The 23,518-nt window shown below is 48.3% G+C and overlaps 1 protein-coding gene across 3 annotated transcripts; it reads left to right on the top strand.

The window, feature by feature from the left end:
- The first annotated feature begins 232 nt into the window (after window positions 1-232).
- pik3c2b (phosphatidylinositol-4-phosphate 3-kinase, catalytic subunit type 2 beta) lies at window positions 233-22,679 on the top strand. 3 transcript variants are annotated; one of them, XM_086117193.1, is made up of 33 exons: window positions 233-536; window positions 3,251-3,984; window positions 4,479-4,579; window positions 4,901-5,061; window positions 5,135-5,255; window positions 6,763-6,874; window positions 7,620-7,699; window positions 8,007-8,070; window positions 8,140-8,286; window positions 8,675-8,708; window positions 8,793-8,988; window positions 9,345-9,467; window positions 9,592-9,759; window positions 9,837-9,951; window positions 10,029-10,171; window positions 10,246-10,434; window positions 10,503-10,596; window positions 13,841-13,935; window positions 14,021-14,201; window positions 14,599-14,706; window positions 14,784-14,876; window positions 15,014-15,143; window positions 15,223-15,359; window positions 15,682-15,851; window positions 16,826-16,982; window positions 17,085-17,194; window positions 17,638-17,839; window positions 17,910-18,034; window positions 18,152-18,269; window positions 19,048-19,120; window positions 19,561-19,667; window positions 19,766-19,894; window positions 20,808-22,679. In XM_086117193.1, the coding sequence occupies exons 2-33, from the start codon at window positions 3,268-3,270 to the stop codon at window positions 20,997-20,999; spliced, it is 4,692 nt and encodes a 1,563-aa protein (XP_085973319.1). In that variant the 5' UTR covers window positions 233-536; window positions 3,251-3,267; the 3' UTR covers window positions 21,000-22,679. The 3 variants fall into 3 exon arrangements, with proteins under 3 accessions (XP_085973319.1, XP_085973320.1, XP_085973321.1); XM_086117194.1 differs by having other exon boundaries at window positions 3,248-3,984; XM_086117195.1 differs by lacking the exons at window positions 233-536; window positions 3,251-3,984 and having other exon boundaries at window positions 4,484-4,583.
- Window positions 22,680-23,518: the final 839 nt, after the last annotated feature.

Below are 23,518 nucleotides of genomic sequence, written 5' to 3'. Positions count from 1 at the left end.
ATGAACGTAACCGGAAGTACAGGTGATATTAAATTATCATTCAAATTAAAAATGTCTCGGCAATGGTTAAACAGATAAACCACGAGCATTCACCTCAGCAACTGAAATATTTGAACTCATTTGAACGCAACTATCAACACTTCACTAACTTTTACTTTGAAAAAAAATATGGAAACGACATGGTTCGTTTCAGATTGGACTGGATGCCACTTGTTCAGAGGGGGCGAGGAGTCCAAAAAAAAAAAAAGAAGCGACTCCGGCGGTGTGTTGCGGTCGGTGTGGCCTGGCTCCGAGCCTCCCGGGGAGCCGCGAGACTTCCGCCGCTGCCGCATTGTTCGCCCCAGCCTGCCAGCCACCACTGGCACTTGGAAGAACCGCATCAGGATTAACCCACTGATCCATCAGAAAGTCTTTCTTCGCTCACTCGGATGGGATTGGGATTTTTATTTTTTTCGTTCCGATGAAGAGGGCTCATTCCGCCGCCCAACGACGCCGGCTGCGGTGAACCGGGTGCGGGCCGCCAGGCAGCCACTCAGGTAGGTCAAGATCAGTCTCATCGCAAATTTAGCACGTTAGCATGCGTTAGCACGGGTTAGCATGCACACTTTTCACCTTTTGACACGCTGGCTCGGTCAACTCGCTACTGTCCCGGCGACGAGCGCTCACATCAAACTGCATTTCGAACTTGCTCAATTGAAACAAGCTGGAATCTTGCGACTGGTAGCGACCACATGGATTATCATTGTTAGGTTGAAAATCGGATTAAGGACTACGTGAAAACATCGTCGTGAATATAATCCTCCTAAAATGAATTTAGCAGTAAAGATATGAGGATGAAAAGTGGGTCGTGCTGCCGCTTTCGCCGCCGCCCTCCGCTGGAAACTCCTCAAGCGCAGAACCGTCAGAACCGCTTGATATTTTGGAAACGTGCAAAACATTGCAATCCAATTGTTACCAAACATTTAAATACAAATCCGTGTAAAACTGTAAAGCTACCGCAGAGTGCTGTACTGGATGAAGTTAGTGGAAATCCTTTCTGGTCGAGCAAATCAACGGGCTGTGTTCAAATCATGATTTTTGTCAATGGACTGTGGCGCAGGTGTCTCTTTTTGTATGTTTCCATGTTTGTTTGTTTGTTTTTTTAATACAATGCGGATGTCCAAACCTGATTTATACTTCGGCCACCCCACCGTCATGTTCAATATGAACACGTATTCAAAAGGTATGACGTCATTGCTGTTGTGTGCCTGTAAAACTTTGATAGAGCCCGAAAGTGTGAGAAATTTTTGACGTCATCGTCATTACTGGACTGATGATGCAGTGCGCGCGCGCGCGCGTGTGAATGTGTGTGCGTGTGTGTATGTGTGTGTAAAGCTGTCATGTTGTCACCTGAATGTTGTGCCTTCGTATACTGAAGCGGCCAATCGTTGACATGGTGGCGGTTGCTGATTCAGCTCCACCGAGGGACCAGAGTGCGTTTCCATGGAGACGCACACATTAGTGACGATGACATCAGCACGTTTTTTCACCTGTCATTCACTCTTGACATGAGGATGTTTATGTCAAATGGCCCCATTACTAGAACTGCACTCTGTGTGTGTGTGTGTGTGTGTGTGTGTGTGTGTGTGTGTGTGTGTGCGCGCGCGCGTGTGTCTGTGCGTGTGCGTGCGTGTGTGAGTAAAACATGTTTCTGTACGTGTGGTTTTTGCAAAGATTTGTTTTGTGTGACATGTGCGTGTGTTTGTGTGTCTGAAAGGTTGAGATTTAGCCTTCTTTTACGACTCCCCGGGGCCAAAGTCTGACTTCCACCATGTGACACACACACACACACACACATGCACACACACTCACACACACACACACACGCGTGCTGATGGTGGCTAGCCAGTCATTGTCCAAGTCAAACATGGCGGCGTGAGGGGTGTTATAGTCACCAGAGGGGGAGGGGCTTCCTTTTACAAAAGCAGCTGTGACCCACTTAAATGCATAAACACACACACACACACACACACATCGTGGTTGTTGCCTGTTCACTTGCCCCCATCAAAGATAAACGTAACCAAACAATTGACTCCCATCTAAAGTTTACTCTCAAACTAAACAGAGAGCAAAGAGAATGGCACTCTTTCTTGAACTGAGCCTTTTACTCAATGCGAACGCTAAATAACATCTATGTTGTGCTATTAAAACCCTTTATCAGATTGAACATAAAAAGTGTGGCTAGAGAACATAACAATTCATAAGACATTCTTTATCCTCTGGGAAGAACGACTAGCATTAGTGCCATACTGATGAGCTGAAAGGAATTGAGACCCCTCCAAAACTATGGAATGAGCGGCCTTTGACTGTTAGGCAAGCCCCTTTTGCCCCCATGTTGTATGTACTGCGCTGGGATTATGACATGTAAAATGACGACTGGCGAGTTTGTTTCAGGTGACTGTGACGTGCTCAGGATGTCCGTCAAAAAAATGTCAGCTGCTGTTTTCTCTTGGAGTATTTTTTTTTCCAAATGGATTTTGGGAGAGCGCCACTCTTTTGTTTTGCACCCTTCCTTCCTTCCTTCCTTCCTTTCTTCCTTCCTACCTTCGTGCTGGAGGGAGGAGAAGCAAAAAGAACTTAGGCCACACGTTGCTGCAATGTGCTGTCTGGATTTCACTTGGGCCGACGGCATCCACGCCATCTTTTGAGTATTTTTCCATCCCCGCTTGCACTCCAAATCGTGCAAACTTCGTTCAGTTACTGCATGTCAACTTTGATTGACTTTACATTCAGCATTTAGCCTGACTTGACCAGAACTTCATCAGACATTCAATACAACAATGATCCTCACAAGGGTCACGAGTGTGTTGGAGCCTATCCCTGCTGCCTTCAGGCAATAGGCGGAGTAGACCCCAAACTGGTTGCCAGCCAATTGCAGGGCACAGAGACGAACAACCATTCACACTCACATAAACATACATAAGCAGTAGGTTCAAGTGGCTTTCTTCGGGTGGGCACTCGGCCACTCGACTGCGCTCAAAACACACTTGATGCTCCAAATTTCCTCTTTGCTCACTGTAATTGTGGCACAAATGCTATAGCCTCGATCTACAGCATGCAGAATGCCGGGCTCCGCATTTGCTTCCTGATGTACAGTATATATATATTTTTTATGTCCAACAACTATGAAACGCATTTTGTATTGGTGTTGATCATGCGCGTATCACGATCCATATCGCTATTGAATTGTTGCTGTGCGTTCTGTTAGCAGATTGCCACGTTTGCGTCATGTCGGCGGCGCAGACACAGAAGGAGGGCGGCGGCGGTGGTGGGGGCGAAGGCGGGAGCGGGAGCTGGCCCTGCCTGGAGTCTCTGGGACTGAGTCAGAAGGAGCTTGTCCTGGCTGAAGCCTTGCAGATGGAGTACGACGCCCTCTCCAGGCTCAAGCGGGACAAAAAGGCCCCTGACGCACAAACTTCCGGAGAGCCGACCCCATCCGACTCTTCCTTCCACCGAGCCGGGGGTCCTTGCTCCGTACCGGCCCTTCCCGCCGGGGCGCCCCCCCCCCAGGGCGGGCACCTCTACATCCTCGACGGCCCCGAGCTGACCAAGCGCAGCACCTCAGATCCCAAACTCCTCCCTAAAAGTTTCCAAACTTTTCCTGACGACACCCCCCCTGCTATCCCACCGCGGAACCCCATCCCACCGCCGCCGCCGCCGTCTTCATCGTCCGGGTCAGAGAATCCCTTCTTGCCGGTCAGAGCACCCGCGGCGACCCACGATGTCAATGTCTACACGCCTGATGCGGACTTGCCCAAAGTCCTCTCGGTTGAGCTCGACTACGACATCATCAACGACTCGCTGGCCCGGCTCAACAGCGGCCGGCGCGACGCAGCCGGGAAGCCCGTGGCGCGGAGCAACACCCTCCCCCCTCAAGTCCCACCCAGGACCTACTTACCTGTTGCCAAGAGCAACAAGAACCAACGCCGAGCATCAGCAGACCCGGTAAGACGCCAGTGCCCCAAATTGACACAGGTGGGATCATTCCTCTATTTACTGTCCAAGAATAGCTCAATTTTCATATTACCTACATTTTTGATGACATTTTTGACAACATTTTGTCCCCTTTCTAAATACCCCCCCCCCCCCAAAAAAAAAAGAAAAGTGTGATTTCCAAATATCCAGTGACCTAATATTTAATACTGATGATCATGAAAGTATTCACAGCACATTTCCCCTTCCCACCCCACTCACCAGTGGTCACGTGACCCGCCCGTGTCTGCTGGTATAAGGGACTAACAGTGTTGTGTTGCTGTGCTTTGCGCCCAACACGAGTACACAATTGACAAGAGTACACAAGTTGCCGTTGTCGTCGCCTCTGCCGCACACAAGTAAGCGGTTGTGTTGTCGTGAGCGGGCGGAACAACAGAGGCGCGTACCACTCAACGGCCAATCAAGTCTCAGCGCGCGTTTAAACTTGACGACCGTATGATTGACAGGTGACGCCAGGCTCCCGGACGAGCGGCTTCGGGTACGAACTCTTCCAAGTGTCTGAGGAGCGTGACGAGGAGGTGGCGGCTTTCTGCCATATGCTGGATGTGTGAGTAAGGTTGGCGCACGCGCGCGGGGCTTTTTCCTGGCGCAGTTGGAGGCGTAGGTTGGGATCAGGCTCCCCCTTCTGCTGGTTCACCTTTTCCTCTCTACTGTCTACTAATTATTCCGGAGATTTTAGCGGCCTTTTCGTTAAAAGAATCATCAGCTGGAATTTTGATGATTACTTTTTCATGAAACAGTCAATTAAAGATCTAACGATGAATGAATACATATTTTGACAATCCCTTAATTGTTTAAAAGACTTTGTGTCTTTAAACCATTTCAAGTCATGCGCGCAGCACCTGAGAACCGACTTGTGTTTGCCAAGGCTCCGTTCGGCGTACCCGCACAGCGACCGCTCCAAGAACGCCGGCTTGGCCTGGTCTCCGTGGGTGGGCCAGGAGGAGCTCCATCGCGGCCCGGGCCTCAGCGTCAAAGTGTCGGTCGTCAGCGCCCACTTCAGAGAGCCGCTCACCTTCACCTGCGACGGTTCGCTCACTTGCTCGCTCGCTCGCCCGCCCGTTCCAGCCATCCCATGCTCACCATTGTGCATGTGCGCTAGGCTCTTCCACGGCGGACCTGATTATCTACCAGACGCTGTGCTATGCTCACGAGGACCTGGACCACCTGGATGTGGATGACTACCTGTTGAAGGTGTGCGGACATGACGAGTACCTCCAGAAGTAAGCACTTTGTCTTTCTGGGAATTCCCCTAAGGCATGCACTTGAAAGCCTCTCAACTAATCCATTCTCCCAAAAATACAAACGATGGTAGCTTTAGGAGTACACGAGCTGCCTTTTTTCACCACTCATCTTGATGCCAACCTTTTCAAAAGAGGATAAAGATTGAGAAATTTCTGAACGTTTGGTACCATCTCTTGCATCTTATAAACCTCTGACATGGCCTGAGATGCCGTCAAACGGATGCCTATGAACAGGGAATTAGGGGCAGGTCTTATACAAATATGCGGTCATTTAAAATTAATTCAGATTCTTCATCTCAATATCATTACTTGGAATGGCTGCAGACTGTACATACAGATTAAGTTATTAGTCAATGAGGCCCCAACATTATGTTTCTACCATGCACCGTCGCGCCCCGTGTCTGTGCTGAGGCAATTTGAGAGCTTTCATTTGGAAAAATGCTGACAGATTGCGGTCTGCGCTCTTTCCAATCATATCAAGCAGCGGCTGAGCTGTGGTCATGTACACATCAGAGTGCAACACACAAACACACACACACACACACACATATTTCAAATTCTGTCACCGCGGCTTGTTCAAATGTACCAAACTGGCTCCTTCACAATCCTAATTGCACTTTCCAGTGTCAGCGTCGAGGTGTGACTTTCACTGCTCTCTTCCTCCTCACTTAGTCATTTTTCACAAATTTTATTTGACTTGTGATAGTTCTTATGATACTTATTACCCACTCAGGCAGAGGCTTTCAAACTTTTTTTTAAACACACGTTTTACACTGTATGCATTTTTGGCACAGTACACGCTGTACTCATTCTCTACATTATTTTTGCACTCTTTTTAGCCGCTCTGCAGGGCTGAGAAAAAAAGTCGCCTTCAAAAATAGGTTGATGCAAATGATTTGGGCCCGATGCGTTGTCACAACATGCGCGTCATCCACACAAACATTTCCACTCTCCGGAAACGTCCTTCGTCATGACCGTTTCACATTGTATTGCACCCTCTATTGGCGGAAAGAATGTACTGCAACCAGACACAGTAACTGGAATGAACGCCAATGACTGCAAATCCATCCAACCTTCGCTGAGCCTTGGATGGAATCATGGATTCTCGAAAGATCGGAGAGTGACAGTCAACAAATTGTGTATACACTCCTTTGCATGTTTCGCATGCTATGCACTCCGACGTACACACAAACGTTTCACAAATTTTGTACACAGTTGAGCACAACGAGGTCTCCAAGTTCGTTTCTTTGTGCGCGTGCACGAGCTTATTGATGGAAGTGTGTTGTGTTGCGATAAGCGTTGGCCGTGAACTTGTCGCTGCGAAACAATATGAAGCTTCCGTGCGGGTCGGGACACTTCCTGTTGTTTGCTTTTGACGTGCTGCTTTTCCACTTGGACCAATCTTCTTCTTCTTCTTCTCTTTTCTTCTCGTCCTCCAACGGTCCTGTTATGCGCGCACATCTGTTTGTTGGTGTGCGTGTGGCAGCTGTCAGACTTTGGCAGGTTTGGAGTATGTGCAACACTGTTTGAAGTTCGACTGGGACGTTCGACTGATCCTCACTCAGAGAGCTTCCATCAACACAGAGCTGGCACGCACGGTCCGTGCACACACATGCACACGATATATTTAGAAATGATTTCCTCTGCCCTCCTATGTATCGGTCAAGCCACCCTTTAGCCCCCGGGGCCCTGCCTAAATGTACTATTTGGTTATTCAGAGTGCCCCAAAACTTGAGTACCGCCACCAAGCGCGTCGGGAAAGAACGAGGAAAGGAAACGGGTGCTGCGTTAAAAGTGAATGTGAGCGGAGTTTGCTTTGCTTCCCGCAGCACACGAGGATGATGAAACATCCATGTACAGTAATTAATTAAAATAACAAGCAAGTTTTTCTTTTTCGTTTAAAATGGCTTACTTTAACCAGAATCCTGCATTGCATCGTAGCCTAAAGGTACAATGCTGGTGGGTTCATGCACCTTTTGGTGCAGTAAAACCAAAAATAGGAGTGGCCTTGGCTTCTGTTCTGACTCATCTTCTTAGTTGCTTTATTCTTCCGTTGGACGTCCAAGAATTTATAGTGCCGGCATTCTTCATTTTCTTCAGAAGGGTGAAAACGGTGTGGGCGTGTTTGTATAGAGGTGTAACAAAACCCACACCGAAAAAAGTCAACATCTGCTTTGCGCATGGTCACCTATTGCGGGGAATCACGCAACGTATGACCGAGGAAAAGTGAGGGAAGACTGTTACGAGTCACCGAGAGGTAGCTTTCCAAAAGGTTGGTGAGCCGTGATGTCCAAAACTGTGAACGTTATTTATTTATTTATTTTTTGGTTTTGAACCCAACAGAAGGATGACGACGAGCTGGCATCCACATTGAACCACGGCATCCTTCTGCAGGAGCGACCCATCAAACAGACGGTCACCAGGTGAGAGGCACCAGGCAGGGGCGGGGGGGGGGGGGATGGGCGAAAGTCCAAACAACAGACCTGCCTGGGGACTGACCAGTTGTGTGCAAAATTTGGTGAACGTTGCGCTCGACACTGACGATATGCAATACGCACTATTTGTGGAGATTATCAGAACGCACCGTACAGGCTGACACACAAAGTGTTCCATGCCTAATTTTTCCTATTCATGTCACAGATTAAAATTTTTTTTTAAATCTTTGAAGATCCTTCCATGTGAAGAGTACAACTGTTGCTGGAGCGTAATGTTTTGACGTTTTGTGCGCAGGGAGGCTCTGACGCTGCTGCTGGACACCTTCCACAACGAGGCCGAATCGTTTACGCTGGCCGAGGTAAGGCGGCCGCCGCCGCGACGACAGCGACGGACACGGCACTGACTCGTCGGCGGTTTGGTTTGGCAGGCGGAACTCGCGCTACGTGTGGAGCGGTTGGTCCAGTCGGTGAAGGCGCTATGCAGCTCGCTGGCGGCCGTGGAGACGCCGGATGTGACGGCGGCGCTCAACCAGCTGCCCGCTTGTCCCTGTCGCCTGCAGCCCAAAGTCCTCAAGGTCCGCTTCCCTTTCACTTCACGCCGCACCGACAAACGTTGTCACGAAAGAACGCCCATTTTGGTTATTTGGGAATTTACAAGCTTCAAGCCGGCTTTAAGCTTGTAAATTCGGCCTTCAGGAAGTATTAGGGATTCAAACTGAGCCTTCAAATTGCGTTTCAAGCCAGGGTTAAGGATTCAATTTTGGGTTTTAAGACAGGGTTAAACTTTCAAATTAGAATTTTCACGACCATACGGCACACCGTATTAACTCATTCAGTACCAGCCAATTCTGGACCAAGTCTGAAAAGACGTTTAAAAACGTCTTTGGGAGTGAATGAGTTAAAAGGCGCAGTCTCAGTTGCTGCCATCCACCCCACAACTGAAAGGGTCCTTTCCGCCCGCAGGACGCCTCGGTGCTGTCCGTCCGGGAGAACCGAGGTAAGCCCACATCTATCCGTCCGCACAGCCGTCCTGCAACTCGTCCTCATGCTCGCATCATCTGCCTCACTCGCCATCTCGCAGAAAAGGTTGTGGAGAAGCTGACGGCGGCCATTTTGGACCTGGTGGACCTGTACTGCGCCACCTTCAATGCCAACTTCCACACGGCGCCGCACAGCCACCCGGGCGCCGCACCTGTCCGAGAGGCGGGACACGCCGCCGCCGTGCTCTCCTTCAACGTCTACGCCGCCCACCGAGTGCCCGTCACCTGGGCCGCCAGGTAACTTCCCCTTCCACGCACATGCGCGCGCACACGCATTCACTCTCGCGCAACAACTTTTGTCTTTTGTCAGACAGAGACTCAGTTAAAAAACAGACACCATCTCGAAACGCGAACCGATACTTTGCCCAACCTGTACACTTTGTGACAAACGAGAAGCCAGAGAACGGCGGGCATTCTTTGTGTGGAGGTTTTACATGTTGGCCAAGCTCCGCCCTCTGTGGTCACGCACTCATCAGTTTTAGGCCTGAACTCTGACCTCTTGGAGGAGGCGGGGCGATGAGGTGTGAAGGTGCCTGGCATGACAAGTATTCATGAACATGTTTCTGTGTCGTCTTTGTGTGTGTGTGCGCCAGCTATGAGGGATTCTTCCTGTCGTGCGCGCTGAGTCACGGAGGGGCGGAGCTATGCGCGCCCCAGCACACCAGCAAACAGTCGGTCAGCAAATACCTTTTCCACCTGGTGGTGTGGGACCAGAGGTAAGTGTTTGCAGTGTCTGCCTTTTCTCCTCACCTGTAATGATCGCTTTAACCTGCACTTGTCGCCCCTTTTCCCCCTCCCCTTATTGTCTGTCATCCGGTTGTGCCCCACCGGCGCACGCAGAGTGACTTTCCCGGTGCAGATCAGCCAGCTTCCCCGAGAGACGCAGCTGACAGTGACGCTGTATGCCAGCTCCCTGCCGCCACCCGGTGGCGCCGATGAGAAGAGCAGGCAGCGGCGCAGCGCCGAGGCCCTGGGCTGGGTCACCATGCCGCTCTTTGACTTCCGGCAGTAAGTGGCTTCCCATCCCCGTTAGCCCGTCTGCGTAGCGTCACCGCCTGCGTGTTAATTTTCGGCGACGTGTGTAGCGTGCTGACGCGCGGCAGGAAGTTGCTGGGCCTTTGGCCTTCTATGGCGGGGAGGAGCGTCAACGCCCACTCCGGCTCGCCCAACTTCAGCCAGCCGGATAGCGTCATCCTGCAGGTGGGACGAGCCGTCGGCAAGGGAAGCCGCGTTGCCCGCCATGTGCTTCTCGCACGCGCTCACGCTATCGCTGGCAGGTGGACTTCCCGTCCTCTGCCTTCGATATTTGCTTCAGCACGCCGCCTGCCGCCGACTTCTGCCCTCAGTACGACTTCTCCAGACTAGATGCCGGCAGCCAGGTGGCGCTGCGGGACATCCTGCACAAGAAAGCCTTCTTCTGGTAAGATACAAGAGACCCGCCGACACACATACGCGCACACGTGGGTGGTGAGCGCTTTTGCATGTGCGTTTCAGGCTCACGGTGGAGGACAAGCGCGCAGTGTGGGAGAAGAAGGCCTTCTGCCAGGCAGAGAGCGGCGCGCTTCCGCTGGTGCTGGCCAGCGCCCCCTGTTGGCAGTGGGCCTGCCTGCCAGACATCTATGCACTGCTGGGCCAGTGGGCCTGCCCGGGCCACCTGGACGCGCTGGGCCTGCTGCACGGCTCGTGAGTATCAGACTGCCGGGTATTGCGGCGATGTGCGATGACAATGTTGATGACGATGACGATTTCAGATTCCCGGACCAGGAGCTACGCAGGACGGCCGTCCAGTGGATGGACGCCATCTCCGAGGCCGAGCTCATCGACTTCCTGCCTCAGCTTGTGCAGGTAAGACCTCATAACAACTTGGGTTGATTGATTTATTTTGATTTTTAGGAAAGTAATCACGAAAAGGGTTGATTTTGAAGAAGGTTGAAGCAACCTTCTTTGAAGTCTGTCGTGTTTTCCCGGTGCTCTGTGCTGTCATTTACCGTCCTCCTAAATACAACAAAGACTTTTTAAGCGACTTTTCAACCTTTCTTGCGGAAATCAGGCTGAGATATGATCATATCCTCCTAATGGGGGATTTTAATATCCATGTGTGCTGTCCGGAAAAAACGCTAGCAAAGGACTTCTTAAGACTTATCGACTCTTTTAATTTCGTGCAGTATGTGACCAGCCCGACACATGAACAAGGTCATATTTTAGACCTTGTCCTTGCTTATGGTCTACCGGTGTCAAATCTGGAAGTCCTTGAAAATGGGATTTCTGATCACATGGCAGTTTTATTTGACGTAGTCTTATCGCATGCTGCTGTGAAATCTGCCGCTCCTAGTTTTAAACACCGAATTTTTAACCCTCGCACTGCTAGTCGTTTCTCTGATGCCTTTAATAACCTTTGCGTACCCTCGTCTAACACAGAGGAACTCACCTCTTGGTTCAACTCATCATGCCGTGCCATCCTGGATTTGGTGGCTCCTTCAAAAACTGTGCTCCCAAAACCTAAACCTGAGCCATGGTTTAACGACATTACCCGCGCAGCTAGGCAGGGGTGTCGCAACGCCGAACGCAAGTGGAAAAATGACAAATTGCATGTCTCTTATCAAATTTGGAAAGACTGCTGGCGTAACTACCAGCTCACAGTGAAAGAGGCCAAAAGAGAATATCTGTCGGACCTTATTCAAGCTAACCGTCACAACCCACGAGCACTATTTAAAACGATAGATTCTGTACTCAAACCCCCTCTGCCTACTTGCTCGGATTCTTCACCCGAGATGTGCAACAGATTCCTTCAGTTTTTCATTGATAAGGTCTCTACAGCTAGGACTCCGGTCTCAAATACCGCATCTGACCCCTCTGTCCATGTTCCATGTTCAGCTGTGCTAAATTCTTTTGAAACTGTGTCCTTGGCGCTTTTGGAGGATGTAGTTCGCCAGACGAAGCCATCTGGCTCCCCTTGCGACTCTCTTCCCCCGCACTTCTTTCAGGAGGTTCTCCCGAGTGTTGGCGCATCAGTCTTGGATATCATCAACAGCAGCCTCTCTTCTGGTGTAGTTCCCCAACAGTTTAAACATGCTGTGGTCCAACCCTTGATCAAGAAACCTGGCCTTGATCCAGATGTGCTGTCAAGTTTCAGGCCCATTTCCAAACTGCCTTTCATTTCCAAAATTCTGGAAAAAGTGGTGCACATGCAGTTGAAATTTTTCTTGGATGAACATAACATCTTGGAGGTCTTCCAGTCAGGTTTCAAGACGATGCATAGCACGGAGTCAGCCCTGTTACGCGTTTCTAATGACATCCTCCTGGCAAATGACTCTGGAGACCACGTGTGTCTAGTTTTATTGGACTTAACTGCAGCATTTGATACAGTGGATCACAGTATTCTGCTGTCTCGTTTGCAGCACTTGGTGGGCATTGGCGGCAGTGCTCTTGAGTGGTTTAGGTCCTATTTAGCTGACAGAACCTTCTGTGTCAGCCTTGGCTGCTCTGAGTCACGCACTGCTCCCCTGTCATGTGGTGTTCCACAGGGCTCAATTCTGGGGCCTCTGCTGTTCTCGCTGTATCTGCTCCCATTGGGTTCCATCTTAAGGAAACATGGTATTCCCTTCCACTGCTATGCAGATGACTGCCAGATCTATGTCCCACTGAGCAAGAAAGACGCCTTCTCATTAAGGCCACTCCTATCCTGTCTGGAAGAAATCAAAACCTGGATGGCACAAAATTTCTTGAGATTCAATGAAAAGAAGACAGAGGTGATATTGTTTGGTCCCAGTGGCCCTTGTACATTCCATCCTGTAGACTTGGGCCCCCTGTCTCCTTATCTTAAGTCAACAGTCTCAAACTTGGGCCTTAAACTCATCCGCCCCTACACACCTGCCCGGCGCCTCAGGTCTGTGGACCAGACTTTATTAGAAGTACCAAGAACTAAACTGAGGCTCAGAGAGGATCGAGCCTTTTCTGTTGCTGGTCCCTCTCTCTGGAATGACCTCCCACTGAACATTCGGCAAGCCTCCTCGCTGCCCATCTTCAAAACCCTCCTCAAAACTCACTTGTATTCTTTGGCATTCGACTCAGCATGACTTAGATTTGTTCTTGGTTTTACTGTTTGGTGCTTTCTACCGCCTTTATTACCGATTTGTCTTACTGTTTATTGTGCATGTTAAATTGCTCCATGTACAGCACTTTGTATGCAGCGATGGCTGTTTGAAAGTGCTCTATAAATACTGTTGACTTGACTTGACTTGACTTGATTTATTTTCATTCATCAGACTGATTTGCTTATCCTGTTTTTTTTTTAAATTTTAATCTACAGTATATTTGATTCATTTGGTTCATTGGCTTCATTTGTATTTTTTCTATCATGTATTTTGTTCATTTTTCATTATTTTGTGAGGTTTTTTTCTCTCATTTTATTGTATTCACTTTGACTTTCATAATTGCATCTTTTATTTATTTTGTTCTTTAAAATGTATTTTATTATATTTTGGAATTCTTTAGATTTTTTTAAAATTAAGTTTGAATTAGTTCTTCATTTTTAATTTAATTTTTTATGTAAATGCTTTGTTTATACTCTTGTCATTTGAATGACTTATGAAACGTTTTTTATTAGATTTTTAAAAATATGTCGATATTCATCCATCCATCCATTTTCCGAACCGCTTGATCCTCACTAGGGTCGCGGGGGGTGCTGGAGCCTATCCCAGCCATCTTCGGGCAGTAGGCGGGGGACACCCTGAATCAGTTGCCAGCCAATCGCAGGGCACACAGAGACAAACAACCAACCATGCCCACACTCACACCTAGGGACAATTTAGAGCGCCCAATCAACCTGCCATGCATGTTTTTGGAATGTGGGAGGAAACCGGAGCACCCGGAGAAAACCCACGCAGGCCCGGGGAGAACATGCAAACTCCACACAGGGAGGCCGGAGCTGGAATCGAACCCGGTACCTCTGCACTGTGAAGCCGACGTGCTAACCACTGGACTACCGGGCCGCCCTGTCGATATTCTTTAAATGTATTTTTTCCAACTCATCTGAAGAAAGAAGAATAGGCCCTTTTGATGCATTTTTTTCTGTTGTTGTTCTGTTGAGGCGGTGAAGTACGAGTGCTACCTGGACAGCTCGCTGGTGCGCTTCCTGCTGCGGCGCGCCATCGGAGACCTCAGTGTCGCTCACTACCTCTTCTGGTGATTTTTGCCCTTGTCGCTTTCACCCACAGCATCGCTTTTTTTCTTTCTTACCCTTTGTCCCGCCCCCTTTGCGGTCTATCAGGCTGCTGAAGGACAACCTGCAGGACAGCCAGTTCCGCGCTCGCTATCAGCACCTGCTGGCCGCCCTGCTGTGCTGCGTGGGCCGCGGCCTCCGAGAGCAGCTTGACCGTCAGTGCTGGATGGTGTCCATCTTGGCTAAGGTGGCCCAGAGCGTCAGAGACGCCGCGCCTACAGCCAGACAGGTCAGATGGCGATGCCCGGCCTCAAGGCGTCCGCTATGTCGTTGTTGTTACCCTGCGAGTGTGCGACGATGATCGCCAAAAAAAAAAAAAATGTCTGTTGACCTTTACAGTTCTGGAACTTCATTGAATGCATGAAATATTGATGAGAGATTAGCATCTGGGCTCCGTTTTTTGTCAGCGCTGTCTTTTTTGGCGAATGGCATGTCGCCACGGCAACAGTTTCTTGCCAAAATTTGAAAGCATCTAGAGGCTTTTCATCTGAAATTTAAAATTCTCAACATGCTCGGTACATGTCGAAGGTGACGTTTGTTGTTACCACACAAAATATCGTCATCTTCATCTCATTAGCCGGTCCACGTGTGTTGTCGTCATTGTTGTGTTTGCGTGCGTGCATTAGACGGTGCTGCGAGAAGGTCTGGAGGAGATGAAGAGCTTCTTTTCAGTCAACAGCAGCTGCAGACTTCCTCTCAACCCGGCGCTGCTGGTGCGGGGGATCGACATCCCGGTGAGTCAAGCGGGCCCGTGCGCTTGCGTGCTCTTTGCCTCCGTCACTGAGCGCTCCCTCTCTGGCCACCTCGGCAGGCGTGCTCCTTCTTCAACTCCAACGCCGTCCCGCTCAAGCTGTCCTTCCGCAATGTCGACCCGCTGGGTGATAATGTTAGCGTCATCTTCAAGGTCAGGCGACAGTTCCCTTTCCTTAACTCATTCAGTACCAGCCAATTCTATACCAAGTCTGAAAAGACGTTTAAAAACGTCTTTGGGAGTGAATGAGTTAACCTTTGATCATCGCCATTTTTTGCCTACTTTCGCAGTCAGGCGACGACCTGCGTCAGGACATGCTGACACTGCAGGTGATACGCATCATGAACAAAATCTGGCTTCAGGAGGGTCTGGACATGAGGATGGTCATCTTCAAGTGCTTCTCCACCGGGCGAGGCCGCGGTGAGAAGGGGGCCGTCGCCGAGCGGCCCGGGTTGCCCTGCGGCCAGCCGACTGATGGGCGTGCATCTTTTGCGTTCAGGGATGGTGGAGATGATCCCTCAGGCCGACACACTACGCAAGATCCAGGTGGAGCACGGCGTGACGGGATCCTTCAAAGACCGACCGCTGGCCGACTGGCTGCAGAAGCACAACCCTGCTGATGAGCAGTACGACAAGGTGCGCTACAGCCGTCATGTGTCTCGGGTTATGAGCCTCTTTATTTTTATTTTTTTGGAAAAACTTGCTGAGCGTTTTAGAAATCAGTGTTGCATCATGGTATTTATAAGTTTCTTCATTAGTGTGAGATGTTGAACGCGCTCGGTGTATGTTTTCACATAAGTGAAGGTCATTAATTATTCTAGTGAGGTCGCTAATGAATCTTTTTAGAATTTATTTTTCTATTGCTGATAGCATTGATTATCTGAGTATCCCCCCCCCCCCCCCCCCACACACACACACACACCCCCGCCATGCGATGTGACATTTGGTGTATGGGCAGGCGGTGGAGAATTTCATCTATTCGTGCGCGGGCTGCTGCGTGGCCACGTACGTTTTGGGAATCTGCGACCGGCACAACGACAATATTATGTTGAAGACCAGCGGCCACATGTTCCACATCGACTTCGGCAAGTTCTTGGGCCACGCGCAGATGTTCGGCAACATCAAGCGGTGAGCAAATGTTGCAGCTGTGTGAGCGTCCTCTAGGGGCCAAGTTCAAACACAATTGACAGCCTTGCAAAGGTGCAATCCAGTCAAGCAAAATAAATGCACACAGTCAATTAAAAGTCGATCCAACCATTTTCTAATCCGCTTATCCTCACGAGGGTCTTGTCCCTTTTTGAAATAGCATTCAATTCAGAGGTCAAAATGAATCGATAAAGTGATCATTCAATTCATCCAGAATGATTTTCACAGTCCAACTTGAGCAGTTTGGCAGCTCTTGAGCAAACGTACGTGAACAAACGTAATCGAACGTATCCTCTAATCTCAGCCTCACACAAGGAAATGTCGTCTGATTCCTGCAGTGCTTAACTCATTCACTCCCAAAGACGTTTTTAAACGTCTTTTCAGACTTGGTCTAGAATTGGCTGGTACTGAATGAATTAATGAAAGCAGACCGATTCTTATCTTTTGGGTTCGATCAAAACATGTGCAAACATCTGCTTTCATCATTACATGTTGTGGTCCAAACCGTGAACTGAATTTGAATCATTTGTTTCATCTATTATAAAAATAATCAATTCTTGGAGTCATATAATAAATGACTTGTAATTGACCTGAAGTTAAAACTAAAGTAGCCACAGAGGTGGCGATCAAAGAAACCGTGCTTGGCATTCATCTGTAGCCGACAAGTTGCGTCACGCCCTTGTGGAATGTTACACTATTGTTGAAATTTCACCGTTGGATTATAACACATGTATAACTAGCATTGAATGAACGGTAATCGCCAACACATTGTTTTGCAATACCTTTTAATGCTGAATACATTGTGTGGATTGTAAAAACTTTTGATCGTGGGTTATGTTTCTCTTTGGAGTAGGGAGAGCAACCAATCCTTCCCAACTTTTCAGGTTTTCTCAAAGTACTTTTTTCATTGCAATGTGATTGTGTGTGCGTGTGCATGTGTGTTTATGTGGCCGCAGTGACCGCGCCCCCTTTGTCTTTACGTCCGACATGGCGTACGTCATCAATGGCGGTGACAAACCATCCAGTCGCTTCCATGACTTTGTAGACCTTTGCTGTGAAGCCTACAACCTCATCAGGAAGCACGCACATCTTTTCCTCAACCTCCTCGGCCTGGTGCGTACATGCACGCGCATCTGCACACACAGGTGTATTTACACACATACGCACGCATGGAACAAGAGTGAGCAGTCTGCCCTTTTTTTTTTTGTCTTAAAGATGTTATCGTGTGGAATTCCCGAACTGTCTGACATTGATGATCTCAAGTACGTCTACGACGCTCTCAGGCCTCACGAATCAGAGGCCGACGCCACCATGTACTTCACCAGGTGCGCATGCACGCCCGCAAAAATGAGGATGCACTTTCGCCGCCAAAGAGTAATGTTGCTCACAAAGAGTAGGACATGGCAGATAAACAAATTTGACTGAACGGTTCATTTTGAAACCAGGTTGAGACACGGTTGAGGGTGGGGAGCGGGTGTCAGACTCATTTCTTTTGTGCAAAAAGAAAGTGGGTTTGGCTTGCCAGGATACTATTTGGGGGGCCGAAGGGATGTATTGCAATTCCATTCATTTCAATGTGGAAAGACGATTTGGAATACAAGTGTGGTCAATGAACAAATTCAACTTGTGTCTCGAGGCGCACATTTATGATGTCATCAGTACATAAGGCATGAATGCACATGGTTACAACAGAACCTAATGTAAACCTTGAACACGTGTGTGTGTGTGTGTGTGTGTGTGTGTGTGTGTGTGTGTGTGTGTGTGTTAGGTTGATCGAGTCGAGCCTGGGCAGCGTGGCGACCAAACTGAACTTCTTCATCCACAATCTGGCGCAGATGAAGTTCGCGTGCGGCGAAGACGTGCCGTCGCTGTCGTTCGCCCCGCGCGTGCACTCGGCGAAGAGCGACGGCGTCATCCGAAGTCTCTACGTGTGCGCGCATGCGCGTGCCACCTCCGGCGGAAAAGCTCACGTCAGTGGCGCACCTTCTTGTCGGCGGATACGCCCAGTTGCCGCAGTGACACTGCGCGCGTGTGTTTTAGACTTACGTGGTGAAGGTCGAGCGAGACGGCCAGCAGGCGGCGCAGTTGGTGCAGAGGACATTTGAGGAGTTTCAAGAACTTCACAGCAAACTCAGGCTCATGTTTCCCTCCTCAAAGCTTCCCAGGTACACACACACACACACACACACACACATACAAACAAGAGGGACATGTGCAAGTGTCCACATTCGATTAGCAGTGCACCGGCACAATTATGAGAATGGTGCCTATCCCGCCCCCAGCTTCCCCAGCCGCTTGGTGATTGGCCGTTCCCGTGGCGAGGCAGCGGCGGAACGGCGCAAAGACGAGCTGAATGGTTACGTGTGGCACCTGGTCCACGCCGCGCAGGATGTCGCACAGGTCAGTTGGACGACGGGTCCAGTTTGAAAGCGGCCTAAAGAAAGCAACGGGAGGGACAAACTGACCATTTGGTTTGAAGGTGTCACCTGCGTGTCCACCCCGAGGCAGTGCTTCATCAAAACACGTATTTCGAATCGGACACGAAAATGTTGCTTGCAATTTCAGTTATTGATCGCAGACCACGTGTGTTAAGTATGCAGTCAGAACCTTTAGAAATGTATTTGTATTAATAAAACATCATATTTATGTATGTATAAAGCATTGTGAATGTTAGTAGGCCCATGAGTATTAACATCTAATATTACAAACGCAATGTTCCCAGCGTATATGTTGAGATTGGAAATGTTGCGATTGTGACTTTTCACATCACAAATGAGAGCAACATCATGTTTAGCCTCATGAGCGTTAGCATTCTAAATGATAGCTTTCCAAATGTTACACATTTTTACAGCATACATTTTGGAGGTGTAAATGTTAGCATTGTCACTTAGCATCAGTAATGTTGCCAACAACCACTTGACCTCTCACCTCAGCTCCGTGTTGGAACATTCTGTTTCCATTTCACTGAGCACACACACACACACACACACAGCATTTCTCAGAAGTGCTCATGTCATATCAGCATTGCGCACTCAGACACTCTCACGCACACACACACATGCGCAAAAAGTCAGGGCGGATCAGCTTTGTGGTATCGGATCTTTCCACTTTGAGCATGCATAAACAAGCAGAATATGATAGTGTGTGTGTTTGTGTGTGTGTGCACATGCATTTGCAGTGTGATCTGGTGTACACGTTCTTCCACCCTCTACCCAGAGACGAGCGACCGGGACCAAGCAGCAGCAGAACTGGTGTGCATGTCAACTACACAAAAAAACGCACCCACACAAACACGTGTTACTACATGCAAATACACACGCACTCACACACGCTTACAGTGAGTCTGAGTTTAAAGTGCAGTTTGATCTTCAGAATTTGCTCTTCTCGTTGGACCACTGCATGATGTCCTTGTGCTTCCAATAAAAATGATTGATCAAGCCACCAAACATTGGCATGGGTAGGCATATAAATAAAAATTAATTGATCAGCACTCGGTGATTAAGTCAGAGCACATTTTTGCATGCATGTACATATTGGATGAGTGTGTGTGCGCCCCCTGCCCCACTAATACTATTTTGTATTTCCTTGGGTTGCTGCTCAGTGATATTCAAATTTGTTTTCAAAATAAAATGCCAAATTATGATTGACATTGACATTGTGTGTGTGTGTGTGTGTGTGTGTTTGCACACAGAGATGGCATGGACTCCGGCTTCAGGCAAACAACTGGGCGAGGTCAAACTGTCAATCTGCTACCGCAACGACAAACTCTTCATCATGGTCATGCACATCCGAGGCCTGGTCAGTGCGTCGTCTTGCGGTTGTGCATCCTTGGGAGGGGAGGGACTAGTGCCCTGATGTGATTGTGTGTGTGTGTGTGTGTGCATGTGTGCCAGCAGCAGTCACTTCAGGATGGTACAGACCCAGACCCGTACGTGAAACTCTACCTCCTGCCGGACCCGCAAAAGACCAGCAAGAGGAAGACCAAGGCGGCGCGACGCACCTGTAACCCAACATACAACGAGATGGTATAGCGTGAATCGTCACAAAACGAAAACAAATGACACAATTTCAGTCGAATGCTGAAAAGCTGAAGATGAAATGAAATACTGTAGAATTTAATGTGGGATGACATGGAATTAGGAGTGCGTGCGTGGTGAAGACGCTATATTCAATATGAGGTATGAATTTGGTAGATTAGGACCCCACTGTCCACTTGTGGTAATGAATGTTGATGAGATCTTCGTATCCCCTTGTGTAAGCACTGCCCATGAAAATAACAAAAATGTCCAAAGTGTACACCCGCATCAACTTCGCTGCTTTCAGCTGTTCCTATATGGGAGTGCTTGTTACCTCTTACCAGCTGCAACTGGATCGCTAAAGTGGCTAATCATGACAAAGAGTCAAAAACTTACATTGCGTTGGGTGTCTAGCTAGCAAAAGTCACAAATCATCGCTTACACGGTAAACAGAAAGTGTCCCTTCTGCTAGTCGCCTTATGACAAATGGAGACAGACGGAGGCAGGACACAGAGAAAGACACACTAAATACTCAGCGATTCAAATGGAGTCGGGAAACACCCAAATAAGTGATTGCGTTCTTCAGGGCACAGCAAAGAATAATTCACGTTCGAAAATCGAAATGCCAAGCAACTTCATAACTGGGGAGAAAATAACCGAAACAGCCACTGAGGAGCGGAAATGACAGAGCACGTCACCGCATACGTCATAATTCAAATTCACATTGGAGAAATTTGCATTGTTTTAACAGCAATGGTGAATACAGGAGAACAACGTACCAACTGAAAACCGGTTGAACTGCAATCATTTAAAATGATCAGCAGTATTATTTTTGTTTGCACTAGGGAGTGCGGACATTGAATCCTGACTTGAGATCTGCCCAATCGATGCCACCCCTAATTCCTATTTATCGCCATTGCAGCTGGTGTACGAGCGCATCCCGCGTGGCGACCTGCAGCAGCGGCTGGTGCACGTGCGCGTGCTGGCCGACGGCGCCTTCTGGGACAACACGCTGTTGGGCGAGGCTTTCATCCCGCTCGGGACGCTGGTCCCGGGTCAGCGCTGGGTGGACTGGCACCCGCTGGCGCCCGCCCGTGCCGACGCGCCGCATTAAGTGTCACGTGTTTGCGCAAACAGTTCCTATGCTATGGATCCATGGCGGACATGTTGCGTTGACTTTGGGGAAAACAAGAGCACATATGGAAAAGCCCTTTTGGCACTTACTCCATATCCTACTTGTGTGCTCCGTTGTCTGCCAACTAGTACGCTCTTTGCACTTGGTTTCCTCCGTTGCCTTTCGCTACTCTGTGGCATTTCTGCACACTAGTAGAGTGACTAGGTCGAACTAGTAGAACAAACAGGGTGCACTAGTAGGCCAACAAGGACGCACTAATAGAACAAGGGAACACTAACTGAAGTGACTAGGAGGCACTAGTAGAATGACCAGGGTGCAGTAGTAGAGTAGTTTACTCGTGGAACGGCAAGGGCCCACTTGAAGAAACAACTAGCGGGGACTAGTAGAAGGATAGCCCACACAAGTCCAGTAACAAGGAGGGTATTAGTGATGTTTTCCCACTACTGTATAACATTTGAGTGCACTAGTAGAAACAACTCGGGCATCTTGGCAGAAGGAGCAAGGTGTACGAGGGTGCACTATGCACTTGGGGCCATATTCTTCTATTAGCACTTTTTTTCCCTCCAAAGGTGCGACGATTCTCCCGTCCACACCTGTGACACACCCACCATGCCCAAGCTGCGTGAAATCCTCAACTGAATCCAAAATCAAATAAAAGTGAAATGTGAATCATAATTCGTATCGATTTTGGAAATCGGAATCGATACCCAGCCCTACTAGTAGAAGTCAAACATCTTGCTAGTGGCCTTTTTTTTCCCACACCAATGCTTTCCACTACTGTACAGTATAACATTTCAGGGCAATAGTAGACATGACTACTGTGCAATAGTTGGACAACTCGGGTGCACAATGCACTAGTCGACCAATACCACTAGTCCACTAATACCTTCCATGACTGAATTACATTTCTGGGCACGAGTAGAATGTTTAGGGTGCAGTTGTACAATGACTACTGTATGTCACAGGTGAGGCAGAACTTGTTCTAGTTGACAATTGCATCCTGCTAGTTCTGCTTGTGAAGTGCTATATGTTAGTGAGTACAATTTTTGTCATGTCAGTCGTAAAATGCATTTGTCAACTAGTGCACGGTTTTGCCTCATTAGTCACAGGTAGTTCTACTGGTGTGCTGAATTGTCTTACGAGTTAAGACAGAGCTTACGACGGTATGGACAAATGAGCGCACTAGTAGGATAGGTAATGAATGCTCGTCAAGGGCACATGTACAGTTGGCTTCCGAGTTGTATTGCCAACGCCCTAAGTGAAGCTCCTTCTTGACCTCTCGTGCTGCAGTTGTTGTGCGATCACAGATGTATTGTGGGAAACGGAGGCGGTGATCACGGCAATCAGACCAGCATCATGTGACTGAACCTTTCATTTCATTCCACTTTGCAGATGTGATTTTCTACTTTTATAGCCGTCGGACTCGGCGGCATTATTTTTGCGTTTTTGTTCAAACAAACACAGACTGTGAAATTTGACCTTTTTAAACCTGCGAGGATTAAACGCTATGTGCCAGGAAGTGATGTCACAGGCTGAGCCGAATGTAAACGCGTAACGTAACTTCATACTCGCCATTTACATCCAACAAGCATTTCCATTGATGTGAAACTTTCACTTGGTATGATTTGCACTAGAAAATAAACTTGAACTGAAGGCTGATGTGCTGACTTGCTTTTTTTTCTCTTTGCAACACAACACATATGGCTCTTATCAACTACTGTAGTTGCATTATTCATCAACTTAGTACAGGACAGTATGTTGAAGCCTTGTGCTCAAGATGGCACTTTCCGAGAACGAGGTTTGGTCGAGACCAGAACTCAGACAAGATGGAGACTTTGTAAGTCCATTGAGACCTTCAAAATCCATTTAAAAAACAGGACAATAGCCTGCTGTCTGGAATTGTTTTTTTTTTTTGTCATTGAAATGGCATATGACAGTCAAAAGTCTTTCAATGCAGTCATCTCAAATCACAACAATTATTTCCCAAGTTATTTCTTGCAACTAAAGAAAAAAAGGTTAAGATAAGAAAACCTTTATTAGTCTCACAATGGAGAAATTCCCAATTCACAGCAGCAACGTTATGAAAGGAAGAAGTAGAAGAACAAAACATTGGAGCTGCTGTAAAGGCAGCCACTCTCGCGGTGCACATCTTGTATTTCAAAATGTATGATTTGACATAAACTACAGTCTAATTGTGTGCCATGTCATCAGTGTACTTTTACCAGTCTTGTTTTTTTTAATACAAAATTTAGTTACGTAGTTAGACGTTACGTACAGAGTATGAGTACTTAAGCCACCTCTGTACCTAAGCATGGGGACCTTTGCCCCCAGTGCAATAGAAATAAAAGGAAACGAAGTTGAATGTGAACGAGTTTGCGTCTGAATCCGAGAAGGTTTGGCGGATATGTGAAAAAAATAACTCAAGAACATTTTGTCTTGTTCTTACGTAACAAGCCAGCAGCGTGCTCGGCTCGTGGAACACCGCGACGCTCCCTGCC

Source organism: Hippocampus guttulatus, chromosome 8 (assembly GCF_054856545.1).
Source record: "Hippocampus guttulatus isolate MCC_2025c chromosome 8, RoL_Hgut_1.0, whole genome shotgun sequence".
Classification (NCBI taxonomy): Eukaryota; Metazoa; Chordata; class Actinopteri; order Syngnathiformes; family Syngnathidae; genus Hippocampus; species Hippocampus guttulatus.
The sequence above is the reverse complement of the archived record's forward strand: the minus strand, read 5'-3'. Positions and strand labels throughout refer to the sequence as shown.